Raw genomic sequence first — 20,765 nt, 5'->3', positions numbered from 1 at the left:
TATATATATATATATATATGTATGTATTTGTATATATATATATTTATGTATGTGTATATATATATATATATATATATATATATATATAGGGCATACAGTGAATGTAAACAGGGACAACGCTATAAATCCCCAGATTTGTCACAAATCACACAAGATAACTGCCACAAAATACATTGCACCTGACATTTCTCTTCACCAACACACAAAAAGAAGAATGAGTAAAATACAGCTGTGAAAGCTTTAATACAGTATTTCCACTTCTGGGGCCTGAAATTTCCCTGGAGTGAGTGTTTTACTTTCAGACATCTTCCTCAACAGGATGGCAAGGATTTTATGGGTTGTGTCACTTAAATGGGAGGTTCAGAATCTCCCAATATGGCTCTGTGTGTGTGTGTGTGTGTGTGTGTGTGTGTGTGTGTGTGTGTGTGTGTGTGTGTGTTTTACCTTCCCTACAGCTCAGATTAGCATCTTGACTTGTTGGCACTAAATCATTTTTACTGTATAAAGGACACTTTAAGCACATATATGACTATCATGTGTTCTTGTAATTCCCACAGAATTGCTTTTTAGTGTAGAAAAGTGCATCTACATGGTAAAGGTATAGGTTAGGTGTTCCTAATAAACTGTCAACTAATTGTGTAAATGCAAGGAATTTTCCCATCACCCAGTCATTACTAGGACGTTCCCCAGTTCCCGTCCTTTTCCTGACTGATGGACTGAGGGTACTCAGCACACCTGGATATCAGAACACCTCCAGAACTGCATCACCACTGCATGGTTTTGCTGCGTGTGAGTTTATTCTTCAGCGCATGTCTCATCTGAAGCACACGTGAACGTTTGTCCACGGCTAACAGGTGGCGATGGATCTCCACACGAACCTCGCGGATCAGCTGGCTGAAGGCTGCCTCCACCGCTGAGGAGCACTCTGCTACGGAGAGCTCAAAAAAACTACACCTGGTACAACAAATCAGACAAAAAGCCTAATAATTAAAATAATAACACTAGTTTTAGACAGAAATAAAAACTGCATCATATCAACATTTATACCTTTAGCACCCAGAGAGGAATAACAACATTTATTTGTGATTTCAACAAATGGAATTTTTCCCCATTTCTGCCCAGTTTTGACTCATCACATGACAGCTCACTGGTGAAAGTGTTGGCCTACAGCTCCAAAGGTTGTTAGATTGAACCCCAGGTCCACCAAGCTGGCACAGCCAGGCCCCTGAGCAAGGCCCTTAACCCTCAGTTGCTCAGATAAGATAAGGAAATGAGATATCTGCCAAATGCCATAAATCTGAAGTATTCCTTCAACTATTCTAAAAGCGGCATATTTCTGTTTCTTATTCGCTACATCAACATGTCAAAACTTTCTAATTGGTTACTTGCTGAATGTTGAAATATCAAATCACTTTTGGTGTCACAGTGTGATTTACACACCTCAGGTCTCTGGCCAAAGCCTGTCCCTCTTCTGTCCTAACAACACGTCCATTTTCCATGTCGTTCTTATTTGCTACAATCACTGTGGGGATTCCTAAGCAATGGAAACCACACACACACACACACACACAGAACTTTGTAGAACATTGTACTCCTAAATCAGAGCAGGCCATCATAAAAAGGAATGAGGTAGAAGGTATTTATGGCATCATAAACGATGGACAACACACACATACACACAGCCTAAGAGTCGCTGACATTCGAATGTTTACATCACACAATTATAGGTTACACAGATATTTACTGCTGGTCTAGAGCTTTATCTTAACTTGGAATTATTTACCTTCGGAAAAATACCTCACATGACATGAACAAAGCCGGAGTGAAGCTGATCTGAGGTCAGTCTTACCCAGGCTCTGTCTGATGTGATCAATGAGCCTCTTGAGGCGTGCAACAGCCTCAAAGCTGCTGCGGTCCGTCACTGAATACACAATCAGAAATCCATCGGCCCATTTAATAGAGCTCTCCAGAGAGGTGGCGCCTGGTGCAACACACTCCTGGGCACGCACACACACACACACACACACAAACACACACAAACACACACAAACACACACAATAAGGAAGTATGAGATTTCAGGCCTGGTCTTTGGCAGAGGGAGCTGATCAAACCCAGGACTTGCAAGAATTGAAACAGTAACTTCTAGTTCTGATCCTGATTCTAGTGTTTACTCAGAAATATCTAAACACAATCTGCTGATGCTCAGTTAAGAAGAAGAACCTGAGAGCACTGGAATGAACACAACAGCTCTGCTTACTGTCAGCGTGACAGCGAGGAACGATCCCGAGCATGTAGGTGATGGACGAAGATAAGCCCTCACACGGAGAAGACGACTGCTGTGACCAACAACGGTGACGACCACAATAACAGACCAAAACCCATGAGCAGAATTTTTTTTTTCATAATACACAATGTTATACCTGTAGTCCATAATATACTTTTAACACGTGTGTGTAAATATAATCCAGAATAATTGAGATACACATTTACATAAAGCTTTAAGCTCTGATTTTATTCATATTGATGCCTTAATATAGATGCATTCATTTATTTTGATTAACAGTTTTTGTTTGTTCGATGGCATGGATTTATACAAAGCACCACAGAATTACAAGGTCAGGTAGCGGTTCGAGGCCTCATTTGCATAGTACGACCCTCTGAAACGGCAGCGAGCAAAAGTCAAGATCGTGTTAACAATGAACTAATGATTGTGTCGTATTGTGTTGCCCCATTAAGTCACTTAATGTACCTGTTTGTTCCTTACTGCATGTGATATAGTACAAATCAGAGCTGTGTGTGGTTCACATTTAAAAACTGTGTACCTTGTTAACTGTGTCTAAAATCTCCAAGTCAATCGCTTCCTTGTCCACTATTTTGCGGCACCTGTACGTCACCTCTGAGACAAGAAACACAACATGAACCAGACAAGATGGCTAGAAGACTGAAAACGTGGTTCACTGGGAATGTGAATCTGTTTGTGTGTGTTTGTGCGTGTTACCCTTTTTATGGTCATACTCCCCAATGAAGCGCTTGGTGATGAATCTCACACACAGAGCTGGATTTTAAACAAAACGAGTGTGAGAGAAACAGTGAGAGAAGCAGAGAGTCAGAAGTGACACAAAAAGGAAGAGATATATTATTAATAGAAGGACAATTTATTATTAATAGGCCGTAAGATCCACCACGTGAGCCTTTGCCTTTACCCGTCTTTCCACAGTTCTCTCGTCCCAGCAGAACCAGTTTAGCTCTCGCAATTTTTCGTGTCTCTGTCATTCTTGCTCTATCTGAGAACATTAACATTAATTTATTAACATACATTAATATCTATCATAATATTATATTACATCCAGCTCATCTAACAGCATGTTTACTAATATCTAACACACATCACTTACTGATCCGAGAACAAATCAGTCCCTTACGTCCGATTGATCCTGGAGTGATCCAGACCCCACGTTGTCCTGCAGGTCAGAGCCGCTCAGGTTCCTGAAGGTCCCCTGACAACCTCGAGGTCTCAGCAAATCTGCAGCTTTATGATAAATGACAGAAACCCGAAGTGCACTTGCCAAGTCTTAAGAGCATACTGTATGTGTGGGATTGGGACGGAGCCACACACACAACGCCTTCCCTCACATTACCATCAGCCTGCCTACTGCACGCTTCACTAACAGCACAAAGTGTTCACTCTTCCTCCCTCCCACTCCTCCTCTACATTCATCACTCCTTTCCGAGACGCTGTGGAGTCATTTTCTGTCTTCTCTTGCAGGACCGTCTTTGCTCTCTGATTAAGGAAGCGGTTGATTTATGGTCTCTGACGGCAGAAACATTCCGTCTGCTCTGTAAAGTGGCCATTACCTGCAGCTAAAATTACCCAGTCCCATTCATCATTGATTATGTATTCAGCTTTTTTTTTAGGGGGGGTTATTGTGGAATTGTGGAAGTGAGGCCATCAATAGGCTGAAAAGAAGTCCAACATTTCATATTTTTACCTCTCTCTCTGTTTTCTTCTTGAGGCTTTCACAGCAGCCAGCGAATACAAAGAATACTGAAGAAATGTGCAAATTTGGGACTTCTAAGTAAAAAACGAAACCAAATGAACACGATTCCACAATTTGTGCATTTGTTATCTCTTCATCATCCCCAAAAAACGGGCAGTCAGGGAAAAAAAGACGTCATTTATATTCACAAATTCTAATAAAAACGAATGGAACGTTCTTCTTGTCCTGAAGCAGACGCTCCTGTCTGCTTTCTGTCTTTCCATTTAACGAATGCTTAAGCAAGATGCTGCTTATTAGAATGTTTCAAAACCATAACCTCCATTTAACAAAAATCTATCCGTCCGTCCACACCGAAAAGAAAACTTTTTGTAACTCTACACTCTACAGATTTCACTATGTTCTATTTCTTTTAATAACAGGAGCTAGCTGTTAATAGCCTTTAATAAAGTGTAGGAGTCATTTTGTAAAGACATTCGCAGTTTCCAGTGATTGTGAGCAGGTCTGCTGTCACTGGGTGTTGAAACTGCATTTTGTGATATACAAAGTTTTTGTCTTCTTTTCTCTTTCACTGTTCCCTCTATTTACAAATGAATCTCTTTTTTGTTGTTGGTTCATGCAAGTCCAATAAATATACTATATATACACTAAATAAAAATATACTACTACTAAAAATAATAATAATAATGTTGCTAATTTAAATAAATAAATAAACAAACAAACAAATAAATAAATAAATAAATAAAACATACACACTTAAACAATTTGCAAAGATATCATTTTTCGGAGAGCAGAACATTTATTTCCCTGTACCCAGGATGTGGTGTGTTTGTGTGTGTGTGTTGTATGAAGTATTAAAAATAATTCTGAAATGTGTGCACAGCACTCTTAACTTGTTTCCATTAGAAAACTGAGAAACAGAAGCTCTCATGTTTATTACCTATGTGAGCTGGTCTCAAGTCATTTTGTGTGTGTGTGTGTGTGTGCGCGCGCGTGTGTGTGTGTGTGGGTTTCCTTCTCTGAAGAGTATAAATACATACATACATAAATAAAGAAAAGTACACATTATCTGTTCATTCCAAATAATGTATTCGTATTTGTTTACACCCTGCAACACATCATACAGACACACAAATCAGCACGTTTGGGTTCACGGTAGACGCCTCTCGCTGCTTCTAAATCATCTTCACACACTTCTGTGGTTCTGTCCCAGCTCAGCTCTAGCTAAAGTGATTCTGGATCAGTTCTTGACGGACTCTCAGTGCCTCCTGGTCAACTTTTTCTGTTGGATCGTTGCTCTCTTCTGATTGGTCAGTGGCCTCAGTCCTCTCGAAGGTCCAGGCGTCCAGTCCGGACTGCAGCGAGACGTTATGGAGGACGCAGCAGGCTTGGATGATGTGAGAACACTTCTCAGGCGAGTACTGCAGATAGCCTTTGACTCCATCCAGGCATCGGAAACGTGTCTGGAGAGCGCGGAACGTACGGTCGACGATCTCGTGCGTGGTCACGTGAGCCAGGTTGTAGCGGTAATCTGCCGGAGTCTCTGGATTCGGGACCGGGGTCATCAGCCACTTTCGCAGAGGATAGTGATTATCTCCTGCAAAGACATTAAACAGAAAATCTCTCAGAAATCCACTACACGAGTAGGTGTTAAATGTGAAGAACCGCAGCGTCACCCTACGTGACGTGACATACGGATAAGTACGGTGACCCATACTCAGAATTTGTTCTCTGCATTTAACCCATCCAAAGTGCACACACACAGCAGTGAACACACACACACCGTGAACACACACCCGGAGCAGTGGGCAGCCATTTATGCTGCGGTGCCCGGGGAGCAGTTGGGGAGTTTGGTGCCTTGCTCAAGGGCACCTCAGTCGTGGCCGGCCCGAGACTCGAACCCACAACCTTTGGGTTACGAATCAGACTCTCTAACCATTAGGCCACAACTGCCCCTACTGGGACTGATTAACGACACAGTTAGGAGAAACAGCACATTCTTGTGGAATGAGCAGACAATTAGAGGAGGACTTGGAAGTGAACTGCATGAAGCACACAAACATCAGGCTAGAGACTAAGGCTATTGGGACACGACTTAATATTGCATATAAACAGTTACCGGTCAGAGGGAAGTGGCAGTACAAATCAATACAGAGTCATTTCTTTCCTAATGGCAGTGATCTCTCTTTCTTTTGAAAAGCATATAACATGTCAGATGGACAAATACTTACTTAAATAATTCATATAAACTAAAAAAAAGGCTCTTTTCTGTTCCTCTCACCTAAAAGCCAGCCCTCGTGGTTCATTTGTTCCTCAAACAGCTTGCAAACACTAGACTGGTTAAAAACAGCTCTGTCTGTGAGACTGCCAGGCCAATGTGTCTCAGCACTCAGCAACAACCCTCGGGCGTCGCACACCAGTTGGCAGTTAATGGAGTGGAAGCCTTTCTTATTAACATACGATGAATCCTCAGCATTCGGTGCTTTTATTGCTATGTGTGCACAGTCTACAACTCCTAAAATATCAGGAATCCCTGCCACTCTGTAGAACTCTTCTTTAGACTGCTGCACGGTGGCTTTGTCCCTGGTGAAGCCGATGAACTCTGGGGCTTTCTCCATAAGAGCTTTGGTGACGTTAGAGACACAGCGACTCATAGAGGCCTGACTGATGCCTATGGCGTCACCCATCTTGCTCTGAAAGGAGCCTGATGTGTAGAAACCCAAAGCTGCAAGAATCTGAACATCTGGGCTGATCGCTCGTGACCTCTGTGTGCGTCTTAACAAGCTGTCCTTCAGCAGCTCCACCAAGTAATAGATGAACTCGCGTGGGAAACCAAACGTCGTCAACAGAAACTCATCTGATACGGATTCGATGTCAAAGCGATCCAGGGTTTTGTGTCCGCGGCCGTGGAGCAACAGGTCACAGTCCAGGATCGCGATAGGGATTGCCATTGCGAATGAAATGATCTGTAAAAAATGTACCAGAGTTTGAAATATGAACATCACAGGAACATAATTCTTCAGATCATTTACAGTTTACCACAAAGATTTTGACCAGTGTTACGCTGTGTACAAAATTATTGAGTCAAGAAGCTTTTAATGGAAAATGAGACATTTCACCTGGTGGTACATAAAACAAAGACAGAGCTAAGGATTTAAGTTAGTCCTAGATACATTAGTGCATCTGTGCAACCTGGTGCAAACAGTGCAGGACAATACAAACAAGACAGTGCAGGATTGTGCATATGTGTGTGTGTGTGTGTGTGTGTGTGTGTGTGTGTGTGTGTGTGTGTGTGTATGTTGTGCTCAGTACAGTACAGTTCAGTTCAGTATTAAGGAGTCTGATGGCTTGTGGAAAGAAACTGTTACACAGTCTGGTCATGAGGGCCTGAATACTTTGGTACCTTTTTCCAGACGTCAGGAGGGTGAAGAGTGTGTGTGAGGGGTGTGTGTTTATATGGTTGAGTAAATGCAAATAAAAGGCAGCAGAAATGCTGAAATAACATTAGCACCAATAACCTTTAGATTGATATTTATCAATGATGTTGGGATTTCTTAAATAAAGAGCATACTTCATACCACAGCCCCTATTCCTGGTAAGGTCTGGACTCCTGATAAGGCTTCACAAAACTAATCTGTATTAAAACCAAATTACTAAACGACTATCCTATTGTTTGTCTTAAATGTCTTGAAGTGCATTTGGAATAAAACTGGTAATAGTTAATATATAATTTATATAATATATAAAACAATAATGATGTTAATACAGATTCAAATTGATTTAGAATATTTCACAGCTACGTTACCAGAAACGCTGCTGGTTTGTTTACGCCGCCATTTTGAAATCTCACTCCACACTTTTCACGTTAAAAGTCTCGTTTAAACACTTTTCCAGATCTGTTTTTAACTACACGGATTTTTCCAATCACAAGTAAAACATTTTTTTCCTACGAATCGTTTTGTGTATATTTATGGTTTTATTATTATATAACATAATTATATAGTAATATAACACATATCTCTATCGTGTAGAACACGGTCTTTACTTTCGTTACACGACAAGTGTAGTTTAAACAGTCTGCTTTAAAAACCCTGTATAAATTTACCGACATTCTAAAAAGAGAGAAAAATACACTTTATTTCTTATGGTACTTTGTTCTTGATTAAGAACTTTTTTTGACCGAGAATCCTGAGGTTAATACAGAATGACGAATCTGCTGATCCCGAATTACCTACTTGAACACGTCATGTTAGTGACCTAACTGCTTAATAACATAAACAAAAAATGGCAGACTTAGCATGCTTTGGCGTTGTGATGACTTGACAACCTTTTTGTCTGTATTGTAATATTTTATACAAAGCGTACGCGTTGTAAAGTGAGATTTAAAGCAAATCTGAAGCATAAGTGGCGAATGTGAAGAGTCTGTGATGAAAAGTAAGTATGTTGTATGTTAGCTAGCATTAGCACAACAGCGTTAGCAATAATATTGACTTCAGTTTTTCAGATTAGACAAAACTAGACCTCTTCAGTCTCTTGGAGACAGAGAAGATGATGATAATAGTTGACATGAAGTGTATATCAGACGACATTGAAGCTCTGTTGACACAGTGATGAACGTCCAGGTGCTATTGACATGTTATTGTTGTAAGGGACAGCTACTGTAAAGTACAGCTGTGTGCTGTCTGGGATGTAGACAACGAGTGCTCAGGTGGAACAGTTTGTGGGATGAAAGACTGCAGAGCTTTATCCTGGTCTGGATCCGGAGGCAATCCCAGAAACACAGGGCATGATGTGGGACATGAGGAAACGTGAATACGAGAAAGAGAAGGAGCAGAAAGTAATTGGAGTCTGGAGCTGTGAGGAAGCAGTGTTAAGTGCTGCACCATTGTGCCGCCCCTGCTCTATAACTGTGTACTTTTTCATTTGGAATGGGTGAAAAAGGCAGGAAAGACACCAAAAGGTGCAGGACAGTGGGTCGTCCAGGACCAGGGTTTAGAACCTGTGGTCTAGACAAATCAGCAAGCTCACCTGTTCTCACCTGAAATTGTAATTTCTCTAACAAAAACTCCATATACCTTCCTCCCTCCCTCCCTCTCTCTCTCTCTCTCTCTCTCTCTCTCTCTCTCTCTCTCTCTCTCTCTCACAGGCTCGGATCAGGATGGACAGCGATCTGAGCCCACAGGACAGGAAAGACTTGGACAAATTCATAAAATTTTTTGTCTTAAAGGTTTGAGTTGCCATTGTTTCCCTCCTAACCATGCTGTGCCTAAGCTGTACAATACCTAGAGTTATGTTACTGTCAAGAACAGTTATCAGTTATGATGAAACGTGTGGTTTTGTGTGTGTGTGTAAATAGACAGTGCAGGTGATAGTACAGGCTCGTTTAGGTGAGAAGATCTGCACTCGCTCGTCCTCTTCCCCCACAGGCTCAGACTGGGTAAACCCTGCACCAGCTCCTTTTAAACATTAGATAGGAAACCTGTGCTCTGCTTTTAATGTTTGTGTTTGTCTTCACTTAATTTAGTTCACCCTGGCAATTAAAGACATCCCAGAGGTGACCCATGAAGCTAAAAAAGCTCTGGCCGGACAGCTGCCCACTGTTGGACGCTCCATGTGTGTGGAGATTTCCCTGAAAACATCAGAGGTAAATGTGTGTGTAAAGAATATGGTGAAATGAAGGTCACAGATGTTACACGTTAAGTGAAGTGGGGAATTCTGTTATGACCAGTACATATGTTCTGATGGTGTGAATCTTAACACAGACTATAGATATAGAACTAGAAGGAGTTTATTTGTCCATATGCTGTTTTGTTATCTTTGTGTTTGTTTTGGTTCAAAATCATTTTATATTTGTCTCATACACAATCACGCATAATACGACATGTACCGAAATGCTTTTTTTATGACATGACTGCTCTTGATATGAAAATAGCCAATTACACTAAGATAGAGAATAAAAAAATAAATAAAATAAGGAATAAAACATAATGTCTTATATACTGTTAAAGTGCCATTTGTGTAAAAGTCCGACTGAGGTTGTAGGTGTCGTGGAAGTACTGAAAAGTCCAGAAAGGGTTCAGGCTCTAGGTGTTCTCCTGGTTAAGGGCCCGGTTGGCCTGCAGGAAGGATTTCCTACTCATTCTCTCCGTGTTTGCCTCCATGATGCGAAAGCTCTTCCCTGAACGCTTACTTGGCCATCCATGGCATAATGCCACTTTTCAGAACATGTACTCATCATCTACCAGCACATTCATGCAGTTATCTAATCAGCCAGTTCTGCAGATCTAGGTCATGAGATTCAGTTATTCTTCATATCAAACAGAATGGAGAAAGTGTGTGATTTCTGCTACAGTAACTGTGTTGATGTTGGTGCCAGACGAGCAGGTTTGAATATTTCAGACACTGCTGATCTCCTGAGATCTTCCTGCACTGTGAAGGTCTCAGGAGGATCATTTGTTGCCTTTGGTGTTGAAGACTGGAAAAAGGCCAGGTGATTTTGTCCATTTTGAGGAACCTGATGTGGTCTTCTGCTGCTGTTGAAGCTCGTCTACCTCAAGGTTCCATGTGTGGTCCATGCCGAGATGCTGTCATTATATGAGTTCCTGGATCCTTCCCTTTTCCTCTGTCCACAAACAAAAACATCAGTAGGCTCAGGCTTACCTTACCCTGCATCTTGAAAAATTTGCTGCAATTCTTTTGGAGACTCAGTTTGAATTTTCATTTTAAGTTTCATTTTAGCAGCAAGAAAACTGATTTGGAATGCTGGTTGATTCACAGAGTCTGTCTCTGTGTGTGTCTGTCTCTGTGTGTGTGTCTGTCTCTGTGTGTGTGTCTGTCTCTGTGTGTGTCTGTCTCTGTGTGTGTCTGTCTCTGTGTGTGTCTGTCTCTGTGTGTGTGTCTGTCTCTGTGTGTGTGTCTGTCTCTGTGTGTGTGACTGTCTCTGTGTGTGTGTCTGTCTCTGTGTGTGTGTCTGTCTCTGTGTGTGTGTCTGTCTCTGTGTGTGTGTGTGTCTGTCTCTGTGTGTGTGTGTGTCTGTCTCTGTGTGTGTGTGTGTCTGTCTCTGTGTGTGTGTGTGTGTGTGTGTGTCTGTCTCTGTGTGTGTGTGTGTGTGTGTGTGTCTGTCTCTGTGTGTGTGTCTGTCTCTGTGTGTGTGTCTGTCTCTGTGTGTGTCTGTCTCTGTGTGTGTCTGTCTCTGTGTGTGTCTGTCTCTGTGTGTGTCTGTCTCTGTGTGTGTCTGTCTCTGTGTGTGTCTGTCTCTGTGTGTGTCTGTCTCTGTGTGTGTCTGTCTCTGTGTGTGTCTGTGTGTGTGTGTGTGTGTGTGTGTGTGTGTCTGTCTGTGTGTGTCTGTCTGTGTGTGTGTCTGTCTGTGTGTGTGTGTCTGTCTGTGTGTGTGTGTCTGTCTCTGTGTGTGTGTGTCTGTCTCTGTGTGTGTGTGTCTGTCTCTGTGTGTGTGTGTCTGTCTCTGTGTGTGTGTCTGTCTCTGTGTGTGTGTCTGTGTGTTCTTCTTCTTCTTCTTCTTCTTCTTCTTCTTCTTCTTCTCCGTTTCAGAGAACATTTTTAATCCTTGGCTTTTAAGGTTATACATATTGGAGCTGGAATATGTTTTTTATATTTCTACATTAGTTCACTTTCTACACGATTTACACTGTATATAAAACCTCATTCTTTTTATCTTTCTACAGCACATTGGTCACATGCTGTGTTTTATTGTGCTCTATAAATAAAGGAAAGAAGGAAAGAAATGCAATATAAATGTTAGGCCTAGTGTACAAATTGATCATGCATAATGAGTTTCTCATCACACGTCACAACCCTTTACAACCTTATTTAACAGCACTTCTGGTGATATTTGTACTATGTGCCTTAACTCACTTCAGTTTATCATCTTAAATGAAACAAACTGTATATGAAGCCAGACCCAAAGTTTCTCTGCTTTTCTCACCTAACCTTTTCAGGACACTGATATTTAAGCCGTGTAAAGAAGAAAGAGGTTTATTTACATGAGCAGGGTGGGTCTGTGTGCAAAGCAGCTATGCAAGTAATGTGAGAACTGTTTCCCAGTGTAACGTAATTGTCCACTACGCAGGGGGATTCAATGGAACTGGAAACATGGTGCTTGGAGATGAACGAGAAGTGAGTCACATTACACATTATTGTATCTAGAGCTGACCGTATACCTCACATTCTAATCTGCAGTACCAGTGTAGTGAAGGCTAAAGGTGAATGAATGGCCTCGTTTCAGGTGTGAAAAGGACATTAAAGTCTCCTACACGGTTTACACGCGTCTGTCCCTGCTCCTGAAATCTCTCCTGGCCATCACCAGAGTAACCCCTGCTTACAAACTGTCACGCAATCAAGGCCATGATTATGTCATCCTGTACAGGTAAAACACACGCGCACACACACACACACACACACACACTGATCCCTGTATACACACTCAAATCATCTGTAATCAGCATTGATTAGGTCATTTATTTGGTCCTTTCATTGGCAGGATATATTTTGGCGATGTGCAGTTAACAGGACTGGGTGAAGGTAAGACTTTACAAAGTAGGATTACTGGGATTATTAGTTTACATTATACACAGTCATTCAGTCTAACAAAACATGTCTCTCTCTCTCTCTCTCTCTCTCTGTCTTCCTCTTTCAATTCTATTCAAATGAGCTTTATGGGCATGACAAATTGTGAATGTATTTCAAAGGAATGAAAGCAAAATTTATAAGACCAAGCAAGTATACACACTGGTGTACACACAGGTTGTGGTTACTGAGTCTGTACCTTAAAATCTCCCTGAGATGATATGAGGAAGAAACCTTGAGAGGAACCAGATTCAGAAGGGAACCTCATCCTTATTGTCAGTGACTCTGGACACTTGTTGTTAGGTTCCGCAGGCTGGTTAGTGTTAGTTGTGCTTGTCAGATTAGCTTGTTTGTGTAGCCTCAGGACAAGCTGAGTAAGTGGACCTTTTTCAGTTTGCTTTATGGTTTTTAAGGGTTTGAGGGTCACTCAATTTTAGATGAGTCCAAAATTTGATGGCTGTTTTCTCAATGTGCTTTAAAAACAGGGTATTGGCCTAATCCTAATTCTGCTATGGTTGTTTTTGGGGTTTTTTTTTGTCCCATTTGTGGAATTCAGGATTCAGGAGATGATTCAGGAGAAGACCCCAGTCTTCAATGCCATATAGTACAATAGGTTCAGTAACTGATTGAATATTTTCCGACAGATTTTAATTGGGATTTGGACTTGAATAGATTTATTTTAATGGTTTAGTTCATTTACAGCCAAGTTGGGCTTCCCGTTTGCACTGAATTTCAGCCTGAGGTATGTGAAGTAACATGGTCAATTTTGGTCATAACAAGGTTGAAGTTTCATCTTTTTCCCTCACCTCTGTTGTACAACCTTTTGTTTTGTTTGGGTGTATAGTCAGGTCCCAGGTCTGACTGAACCTGTGCAGGATGTCGAGGGTCTGCTGTAGTGTGTCTCCTCTGTGGGAGACAGCAGGACCAGTTCAGCAGGCTGATCTAGCAGTATGTAGCTTCCCAGAGACAGCTAAAAGGCCAGTCCCTCTGGAGTGTACTGTGTTAAAGCTGTTTCTTCTGAGATAGACAGAGAGACATTTGATTCTAAACAATTCCTTCAAGAATTTTTTTCAGAAAGAAATGAGAGAATTCATATAGTTGCTGATGTCTGATGGATGCAGGAGAGCAGGAATAACTCTTGCTCTCTTAAAGGTAGTTGGTACCTAAACTGATGCTATGGATCCATTGATGATTGTGGTGATGAAGGGCAGAAAATCTTGTGAGATGCTTTGAAGCATAGTGTCATGGATTGGAGCCTGTGGGCAGGTGGTAGGACTGCAGGACTGGTTTCCTCCTTGTGTTTGCTTCTCAGCTCATGCCAATAGTTTGACACTGTTAAGTTTTGCCTGGACAGAACCAAGGCAAGCTTCACTTCTCTGGAACATTATGATTCAATTGTGGGAGATATTTAGTTCTAAATGCCTTATTATTGTCGTCATCTGAATTTGAATTTGCCTAAAATTACTGATTAGTTTCCTGATCTTTTAGAATATTTACGATATTTACGATACAGCAGGCTATGTTTCTAGGTTTTCTTGTCCTTTGCACTCTTTATGGTTTGTGGATATGTATCACTTTTTAACTATCACCTTCAGATGGCTACTAGACACTGTGTAGGTTATTTAGGCAATAAACAATAATGTTATCTTGCTTTTGATAGGCAAGGAAAATTTGGTAGGTTTTTTAGGCCTGGTTCAGTCCAAAAGTTAAAAAAAAATCAGGATCCTTATCAGGATGTCTCTCCCTGTTGTTTTACTTATTTTTGTGGGTTTCTCTCTTTCTCTCTCTCTCTCTCTCTCTTTCTCTCTCATTCTGTCTCTCTCTTTCTCTCTCTCTCTCTCTCTCTCTCATTCTCTCTCTCTCTCTCTCTCTCTCTCTCTCTCCCTCTCTCTCCCCCTCTCTCCCTTTCTCTCTCTGTCTCTCTCTCTCTCCCCCCTCTCTCTCTTTCTCTCTCTCTCTCCCTCTCTCTCTCTCCCCTTTGTACAGGTTTTCAGACAGTACGTGTAGGAGTTGTAGGTACTCCTACAGGAACTCTCACACTCTCCTGTGCATACCGCACCAATCTGGCCCTCATGTCCTCCAGGTACAAAAAGAAGAATAGATTAACTTTCTACATTTAAACAACATACATTTATTCCTTACACATCGCAATTCCTTGTAAGACAATAAACTGAAGTCTGTGTTGAACTAAGGGCTCTGCAGCTGTGAAGCAGCAACTCTACCCTTGGGGGGAACACAATAAAAATGTTTGTGATATCCATGTGAAAGCAGACCTACACAAATATGTGTGTCTGAGAGAGTACGTGTGTGTGTCTGAGAGAGTACGTGTGTGTGTGTCTGAGAGAGTACGTGTGTGTGTGTCTGAGAGTGTGGACCACCATGCCATCCAGTCTGTGTTCCTGCCCAGTTCTCCCAGGCTTGTCTCAGGCTCCTCCTTCACTTTAGGTTTTTAGTGCTTAGAGTTTAGGCTGAATATTCCTGCAGTAACCCTGTAAGTTACCACTCAGGTGTAAGAGAGTCCTTACTAATAATGTCTTATGTCATCATAGTAATGTAGAAACCTGAGTATCGTCCTTCATAGTGCATCTGTAAAAGTGCTGCACTCAGCTCTGCACATTGCTGCTTATTTTGTCCTGGGTATACAAACTGTACTGAAACATTTCACTTCACAGTCTGTTGATTAAAAAAAAAAAAAAAAAAAAAGATGAAGTGGTTTTTTTGTGTCGTGCTTGCAGGCAGTTTGAGAGGACGGGTCCCATCATGGGCATCATCATAGACCACTTTGTGGAGCGTCCGCTCGGGAACACAGCCCTCATGCACCCCTGCAACTACAGGTGCTTGTCTGTTACATTACACTTCTGTAGCACTGACTCAGATGTGTGTTAGTTTGCACGATTCAGACCTCTTTTGGTTCTGTAGTTTAACACAGTAACCACAGTTTGGTAGCTCATAGTTTTAACCGTATCCATGGAAACACTCAGTGTTGACACTCGCTTTAATTTTCTGTTTTCTTTCAAGATTTTCTTATTCACAAGTTATTGTTTCTCTCACTCTTCCTGTCTCAGAGCTCCAGGTGAGGAAGAAGGAGGGGTTTATGCTGGAGTGGAGGACTCGCAGGAAGTGTGCACCACCTCCTTTTCCACTTCTCCACCTTCTCAGGTAGAAACCCGGCCGAACACGCAGCACACAAAACGTTTCCTTGTAGTGATTTTATCTCCTGGTTCTACACAGTGACACATGGCACATACACACAGAGATAACACTTGTGCACTTTATAGGAAAATTGACAGTGTTTAAATTTTAACATGAGGAGGCTCTTGTGTGTGAACTGAAGCTGATCTGTTACTGGGTAAAAAGGCACGCTGACACATTTCAAAGTGGCTTCAAACACGTTACAGTGAAGAAACAAACGAATAAAATCAGATGAATTGTACAGCGACGTCAAGAATGCAGCATTAATGCAAAGGTTTTTTTTGCATTATGTTTTTGCATTTTTTTGCATGATGTCGACGTTTCAGAGGAACTGAAAACTAAACCTGCACAATATCTGAAAATAGCGTTAATGAGACTCATCAGGTTTCTTCAGGCAGCTCCACTGTCTAATCCTGACCACGTCCCTGTCCTTCATTTTCAGTGTGGCACAGTGTAGTTTTGTTCATTTCACTGATATTCACTATCGGTCATAATTATCTTCATCTCCTGATTTCTTCTTCAGTCTCGTCGTCTTTCTTTTCTTCCTCTTGTTAGTGTGGTTGTGTTTTCATTTCTTGTTGTTCCTTCTTTCTTTTCTTTTGTTTCTTGTGTACATGTGTGTGATTGTAGTGTCTGTGTACAGTAAGTCAGGCACATAGTAAAAGTCCTAAACCTGCTCTGACGGCCACTCTGAAGGTCCCTGTGATGGGGCCGGGCTTCTCACAGCAAGTGAGTCCTCTGAGCATGTGTGTGTGAGTGTGGAGGGTGACTTACAGTTTTAATAATAATAATAATAATAATAACAACATACTAACATAAGAAAGAAATGCTGCCTAACTGAGATTAAAAGCAAAAAAATATTCTGTACAAATTGTATTGTTTGCAGTGCAAAATGTTATATGATGTGCTGTAATATGAAATTGCCACACTGTTCTAATCCATCACACGGGTGTTAAATGCATGAGACACTGCAGCTCTTAGCAATTACACACACAAGTGTATGAGAGTTAGGGTTAGAATTTAGTCAGCAATCAAAACTTAAATCCATTGACTTTTGAGCAATAACAAACCGAACATACTGTAACACACCCATGTAAACAGAAGCGTGGGCTGACATCGTCTGACCATCCTACAGATAAAATAAACCAGTCTACAACCAATCTCATTACACTCTAAGCTCAATACACATTCTAACCAGTGCAGTTTAATTCATTGGGATTTTAATACTGACATGCAAAGAAATCTGCTCGTGCACATAAAGCGTATAGACTGATTTTTTTGATCCGATGGTCCAGTTACAGACATCATTCTTGATTTATTTACTTCTCTTATTACAAGAAAAGCACCCAGATGAAGCTCCGAGCTAAAGCGAACGGATTTCCTCCCAGTCAGTGTTACCTGAAAAGCTTGAGCTGGAAAATATTTAAAGATTATTGTCCCATTTCTTTATGGTTGCTAAATTAGGCTTGGCTGATCTGAGGATATTAGAGGCGATGTCTCGGGTCTGAACACAGCCTACAATAAAACGCAGATAATAAAACATTTCTGTTGTTTAAAACCAGCAGTTATAAGAACATCTAAAGGAAAGATTATGCAGCTTATGATCTAATTATAATGAGGCTCATTATTTCTGCACTGCATTAGGTACCCAGGTTTGTGCACGTTTTAATACGAGTCTTATAAATGAAACATGCTCAAACCTCCTTGTGGTGAATTTTCCCTCTTCCTCTGTCATGTTTGCTCTCATAATCTAACACTGATGTTGTTTATCCTTCTGTACCTTCACTCCACTCTTCACCCCACTGTTTCAGAGCTCTTATTTCGTCTGTCTGCCTGCCTGTCTGTCTGTCTCTGCCTGTCTGTCTGTCTCTGCCTCTCTGTCTCTGCCTCTCTGTCTCTGCCTCTCTGTATCTGCCTCTCTGTCTCTGCCTGTCTGTCTCTGCCTGTCTGCCTGTCTGTCTGTCTGTCTCTGCCTGTCTGTCTCTGCCTGTCTGCCTGTCTGTCTGTCTCTGCCTGTCTGTCTCTGCCTGTCTGTCTGTCTGTCTGTCTGCCTGCCTGCCTGTCTGTCTGCCTCTTCCTGTCCGTCTCTTCCTGTCCGTCTCTTTCTGTCTGTCTCTTTCTGTCTGTCTCTGCCTGTCTGTCTCTGCCTGTCTGTCTCTGCCTGTCTGTCTCTGCCTGCCTGTCTGTCTGTCTGTCTCTGCCTGTCTGTCTGCCTCTCAGTGTGCTTTCTGCTCATTTTATCTATCTATCTATCTATCTATCTATCTATCTATCTATCTATCTATCTATCTATCTATCTATCTATCTATCTATCTATCTATCTATCTATCTATCTATCTGTTTCTTTTTAGTAAATTGGAACTCATGACTTTGTGGCATCAGATATAACATGTAACACAACATAATCTGAACTGGCCTGTTAATGTAGATGTGAAATGAAAAATTTTAATTTATTTTCTAAAAAAAAGAAAATTAATTTTAAATTAAAAATTAAAACTTAAAAATTATTTAAAATTGCTTCAAAAAGGATCCGTATACATTTCAGTTCAGACTTATTGAGTCTAATTCAATTTGGATTATAAATAAGTATATATGAATTTATTTAAGTACCTATTTCAATATTTAAATGTCATGAGGTACTATTTAATTTATAAATAGTCAGATTGTATAAATATTTTTATATATTTTTATATAAATAAATAAATATATTTTTATATTTATATATTTTATATATTTATAAATAGTCTGGCATGATTGTGTGGGTGACTGTCTCACTGTGGCACAAACTCCCGCTTCATTTGTTTGTGCCCAGTTAAAGAAGATTGTTCACTAAACTAACATTTACACACAAACTGATGAAACTGGTGTTTCATATCAATCAGGTCTACGCTAAAATTCATCAAGCCCAAACACGAGCTGATCGATGATTCATTTCCTTCCAGCCTGACAGAAGTCACTTGCCACGTAACTCATGACTTATTGTAAGCAGCATCAGTTGGGTTTCCTGACTGGTTGGCATGAGACCAGCAGTAACGGAACTCGCCTGATCAAGCTTGATGCTGTTGTGCAATTGTGGTCCTATTTTAGCCACACAAATAAAAATAGAGAGATTGAGGAACTGGCTTGTCTATGACATCACACATATATTATGAGACAAAAAAGGATGTATTGGAATTCCTGTTTTCTTCAGCTGTGCAAAGAAAGAAAGAGGTGAAAGGGGGAGAATGGGGTCGAATGTACCTTGAGACTTGGTGAATAAAAAGAATGGGATGTTTTTTAAATCCTTTAAATCTGTTTGGTTGCGTTACTGTGTGTATGCGTGCACCGTATAGTCGTATAATGGGTCGATGTAAACCAACTCAATTTGGGTCGTTTTGGTTCTGTTCAAAAACCAATCTGTGTTTGAAATGTAGACTTTCAGCTCTAATTCTAGTGGTGCTTTGCTCAAGGGCATCTCAACCTTAGGGTTAGGCGTCAAACTCTTTAACCATTAGGCCACGACTTCCCTTGTCTGAAAAAAAATAGAAAGAGAGAAATTAAAAAGCCTGTGCAGTTCTGGAACAGGGTTCTTTGGACAGATGAAACAGTGATGAAAAGAGCTCATGATCCCAAGCAAACTGCATCATCTGCCAAACCTGGTGGAGGCAGTGTTCGGGCAGGAGTGTGTATGAGCTGCTGATGGAACTGACGGATAAAGTCCCAAACCGTATTGTGTAAAATCCTCGTCCTGTCTGAGCTTGCATTTAACTTAATGTAGGCAGAAAGACACACAAACTAGCAGCACCTTAAAGCAGCTGCAGTAAAGTAAAGTCTTGGGAGAAAACTCTGGCATTTTGTGAACATGTTCATAGTTTTCAGGCTGTTACAGACTACAAGAGATTTGCTTCCAAGTACTAATGTTTGTCCATGGTTTCTTTATGTAAGTTTGTCCAGTAACTTGTTAGATTTGGAAAAACCCCTTTGAATTAAAGTTTGTTTTCAAAATGTTAACGTTACAGTCACTGTCCAAATACTTATGGACCTGCATGTATATGCATGTAGGCAGGCAAGAAACTGTAAGTCTACTGGAAACATAATCTCTCCTCCTGCTAATAAAATCATTTAAAAGTGTTTTATTCATTCATGTGCCAGACTCGCTGGGCTTCTCCTGGATATGTTTACAAGTCATCAGTTATGTAGTTTAAGTGTTATAACCGTCGAAAAGCAGTCACAGACCTGAAAACGTAACAACCACCACCATGGTCTACTAAATACAATACACACACACACACACACTCACTCACTCGCGTATAAAATGTCCAAGCAAATTACAATCTCTACTCAGATACTGTCTTAAAGGAATTTTAGACCTAAATGTGGCTTCTGTTCCTGACCTGTCTGAGAACACCAACTATTTGGACTTTAATTGAGTCCCACAATTTACTTCTCATATGGCCTTAGATACTGTATTTCCACCTCCATTGTAGAATCCGATAGGTTTCCATTTCCCGTTGTGAAACAAAATCATGTGGTCAGAAGGGGCAGAGTCTATTGCTTTATCAGGCTTGTTTAGAAGTTACTGTGCAGTACACAGGCTGAACTTTGCACTTTTATTCATACAGCTGCATGTTAATTGTACGTTCATGTGCTAAATACATTAAAAGTGGAAATGGAATCGTAATGATCTTTCAGGTTTAACCAAGTAATCTCTTTCTCTCTCTCTCTCTCTCTCTCTCTCTCTCTCTCTCTCTCTTTTCGTGCTCTCCCTCTCTTTCACTCTCTCACACTCTCCTTTGTTTGCTTTCTCTTTGTTTTAGCTTTGCACTTCTCGTCTGTCATATCAGACTCCCCTCCTGGGGCCAGTAGATTTGTGCCATCCTACTGCCTACACTGCTGCTGCCCACCCACACCAGGTACTTCAATAACCCACAGAGTGTTTTTCCACTGTGCGTTTAAAAACATCCCCCAGACAGGAGCTAATGGACCTTGTTCTTGTCTATTTAGCCTGCAATGAA

At 41.0% G+C, this 20,765-nt stretch overlaps 3 protein-coding genes across 9 annotated transcripts in view; 1 reads left to right on the top strand and 2 right to left on the bottom strand.

Annotated features, from left to right (window-relative positions):
• Positions 1–215: 215 nt before the first annotated feature.
• Positions 216–3,714, bottom strand: zgc:110699 (uncharacterized protein LOC325371 homolog). 3 transcript variants are annotated; one of them, XM_047803846.1, is made up of 7 exons: positions 3,424–3,714; positions 3,205–3,285; positions 3,000–3,056; positions 2,824–2,897; positions 1,850–1,997; positions 1,441–1,534; positions 216–954 (listed from the first exon to the last, which is right to left on the bottom strand). In XM_047803846.1, exons 2-7 carry the CDS (start codon positions 3,272–3,274, stop codon positions 765–767), a joined length of 633 nt encoding a protein of 210 aa, XP_047659802.1. In that variant the 5' UTR covers positions 3,275–3,285; positions 3,424–3,714; the 3' UTR covers positions 216–764. The 3 variants fall into 3 exon arrangements, with proteins under 3 accessions (XP_047659802.1, XP_047659775.1, XP_047659739.1); XM_047803819.1 differs by having other exon boundaries at positions 1,784–1,997; positions 3,397–3,713; XM_047803783.1 differs by having other exon boundaries at positions 1,784–1,997; positions 3,424–3,713.
• A 1,354-nt stretch (positions 3,715–5,068) lies between these two features.
• Positions 5,069–7,958, bottom strand: harbi1 (harbinger transposase derived 1). 3 transcript variants are annotated; one of them, XM_027133052.2, is made up of 3 exons: positions 7,802–7,958; positions 6,278–6,962; positions 5,069–5,593 (listed from the first exon to the last, which is right to left on the bottom strand). In XM_027133052.2, exons 2-3 carry the CDS (start codon positions 6,945–6,947, stop codon positions 5,217–5,219), a joined length of 1,047 nt encoding a protein of 348 aa, XP_026988853.1. In that variant the 5' UTR covers positions 6,948–6,962; positions 7,802–7,958; the 3' UTR covers positions 5,069–5,216. The 3 variants fall into 3 exon arrangements, with proteins under 3 accessions (XP_026988853.1, XP_026988854.1, XP_047671339.1); XM_027133053.2 differs by lacking the exon at positions 7,802–7,958 and adding an exon at positions 7,568–7,752; XM_047815383.1 differs by lacking the exon at positions 7,802–7,958 and adding an exon at positions 7,575–7,752.
• A 278-nt stretch (positions 7,959–8,236) lies between these two features.
• Positions 8,237–20,765, top strand: part of atg13 (ATG13 autophagy related 13 homolog (S. cerevisiae)) — a 19,682-nt gene continuing 7,153 nt past the window's right edge. The window contains exons 1-12 of one of the 3 annotated variants that reach the window (XM_047815350.1): positions 8,237–8,430; positions 9,143–9,223; positions 9,353–9,433; positions 9,521–9,640; positions 12,083–12,129; positions 12,239–12,379; positions 12,494–12,534; positions 14,566–14,662; positions 15,315–15,413; positions 15,645–15,738; positions 16,402–16,500; positions 20,568–20,663. In XM_047815350.1, coding sequence (XP_047671306.1) covers positions 9,155–9,223; positions 9,353–9,433; positions 9,521–9,640; positions 12,083–12,129; positions 12,239–12,379; positions 12,494–12,534; positions 14,566–14,662; positions 15,315–15,413; positions 15,645–15,738; positions 16,402–16,500; positions 20,568–20,663 — 984 coding nt within the window. In that variant the 5' untranslated portion in view covers positions 8,237–8,430; positions 9,143–9,154. The remainder of the gene's footprint in view (positions 8,431–9,142; positions 9,224–9,352; positions 9,434–9,520; positions 9,641–12,082; positions 12,130–12,238; positions 12,380–12,493; positions 12,535–14,565; positions 14,663–15,314; positions 15,414–15,644; positions 15,739–16,401; positions 16,501–20,567; positions 20,664–20,765) is intronic. The other 2 variants (XM_027133028.2, XM_027133029.2) reach the window with 2 other exon arrangements.

Source organism: Tachysurus fulvidraco, chromosome 1, assembly GCF_022655615.1.
Source record: "Tachysurus fulvidraco isolate hzauxx_2018 chromosome 1, HZAU_PFXX_2.0, whole genome shotgun sequence".
Lineage (NCBI taxonomy): Eukaryota > Metazoa > Chordata > Actinopteri > Siluriformes > Bagridae > Tachysurus > Tachysurus fulvidraco.
This window is presented reverse-complemented; position numbering and strand designations above follow the sequence as displayed.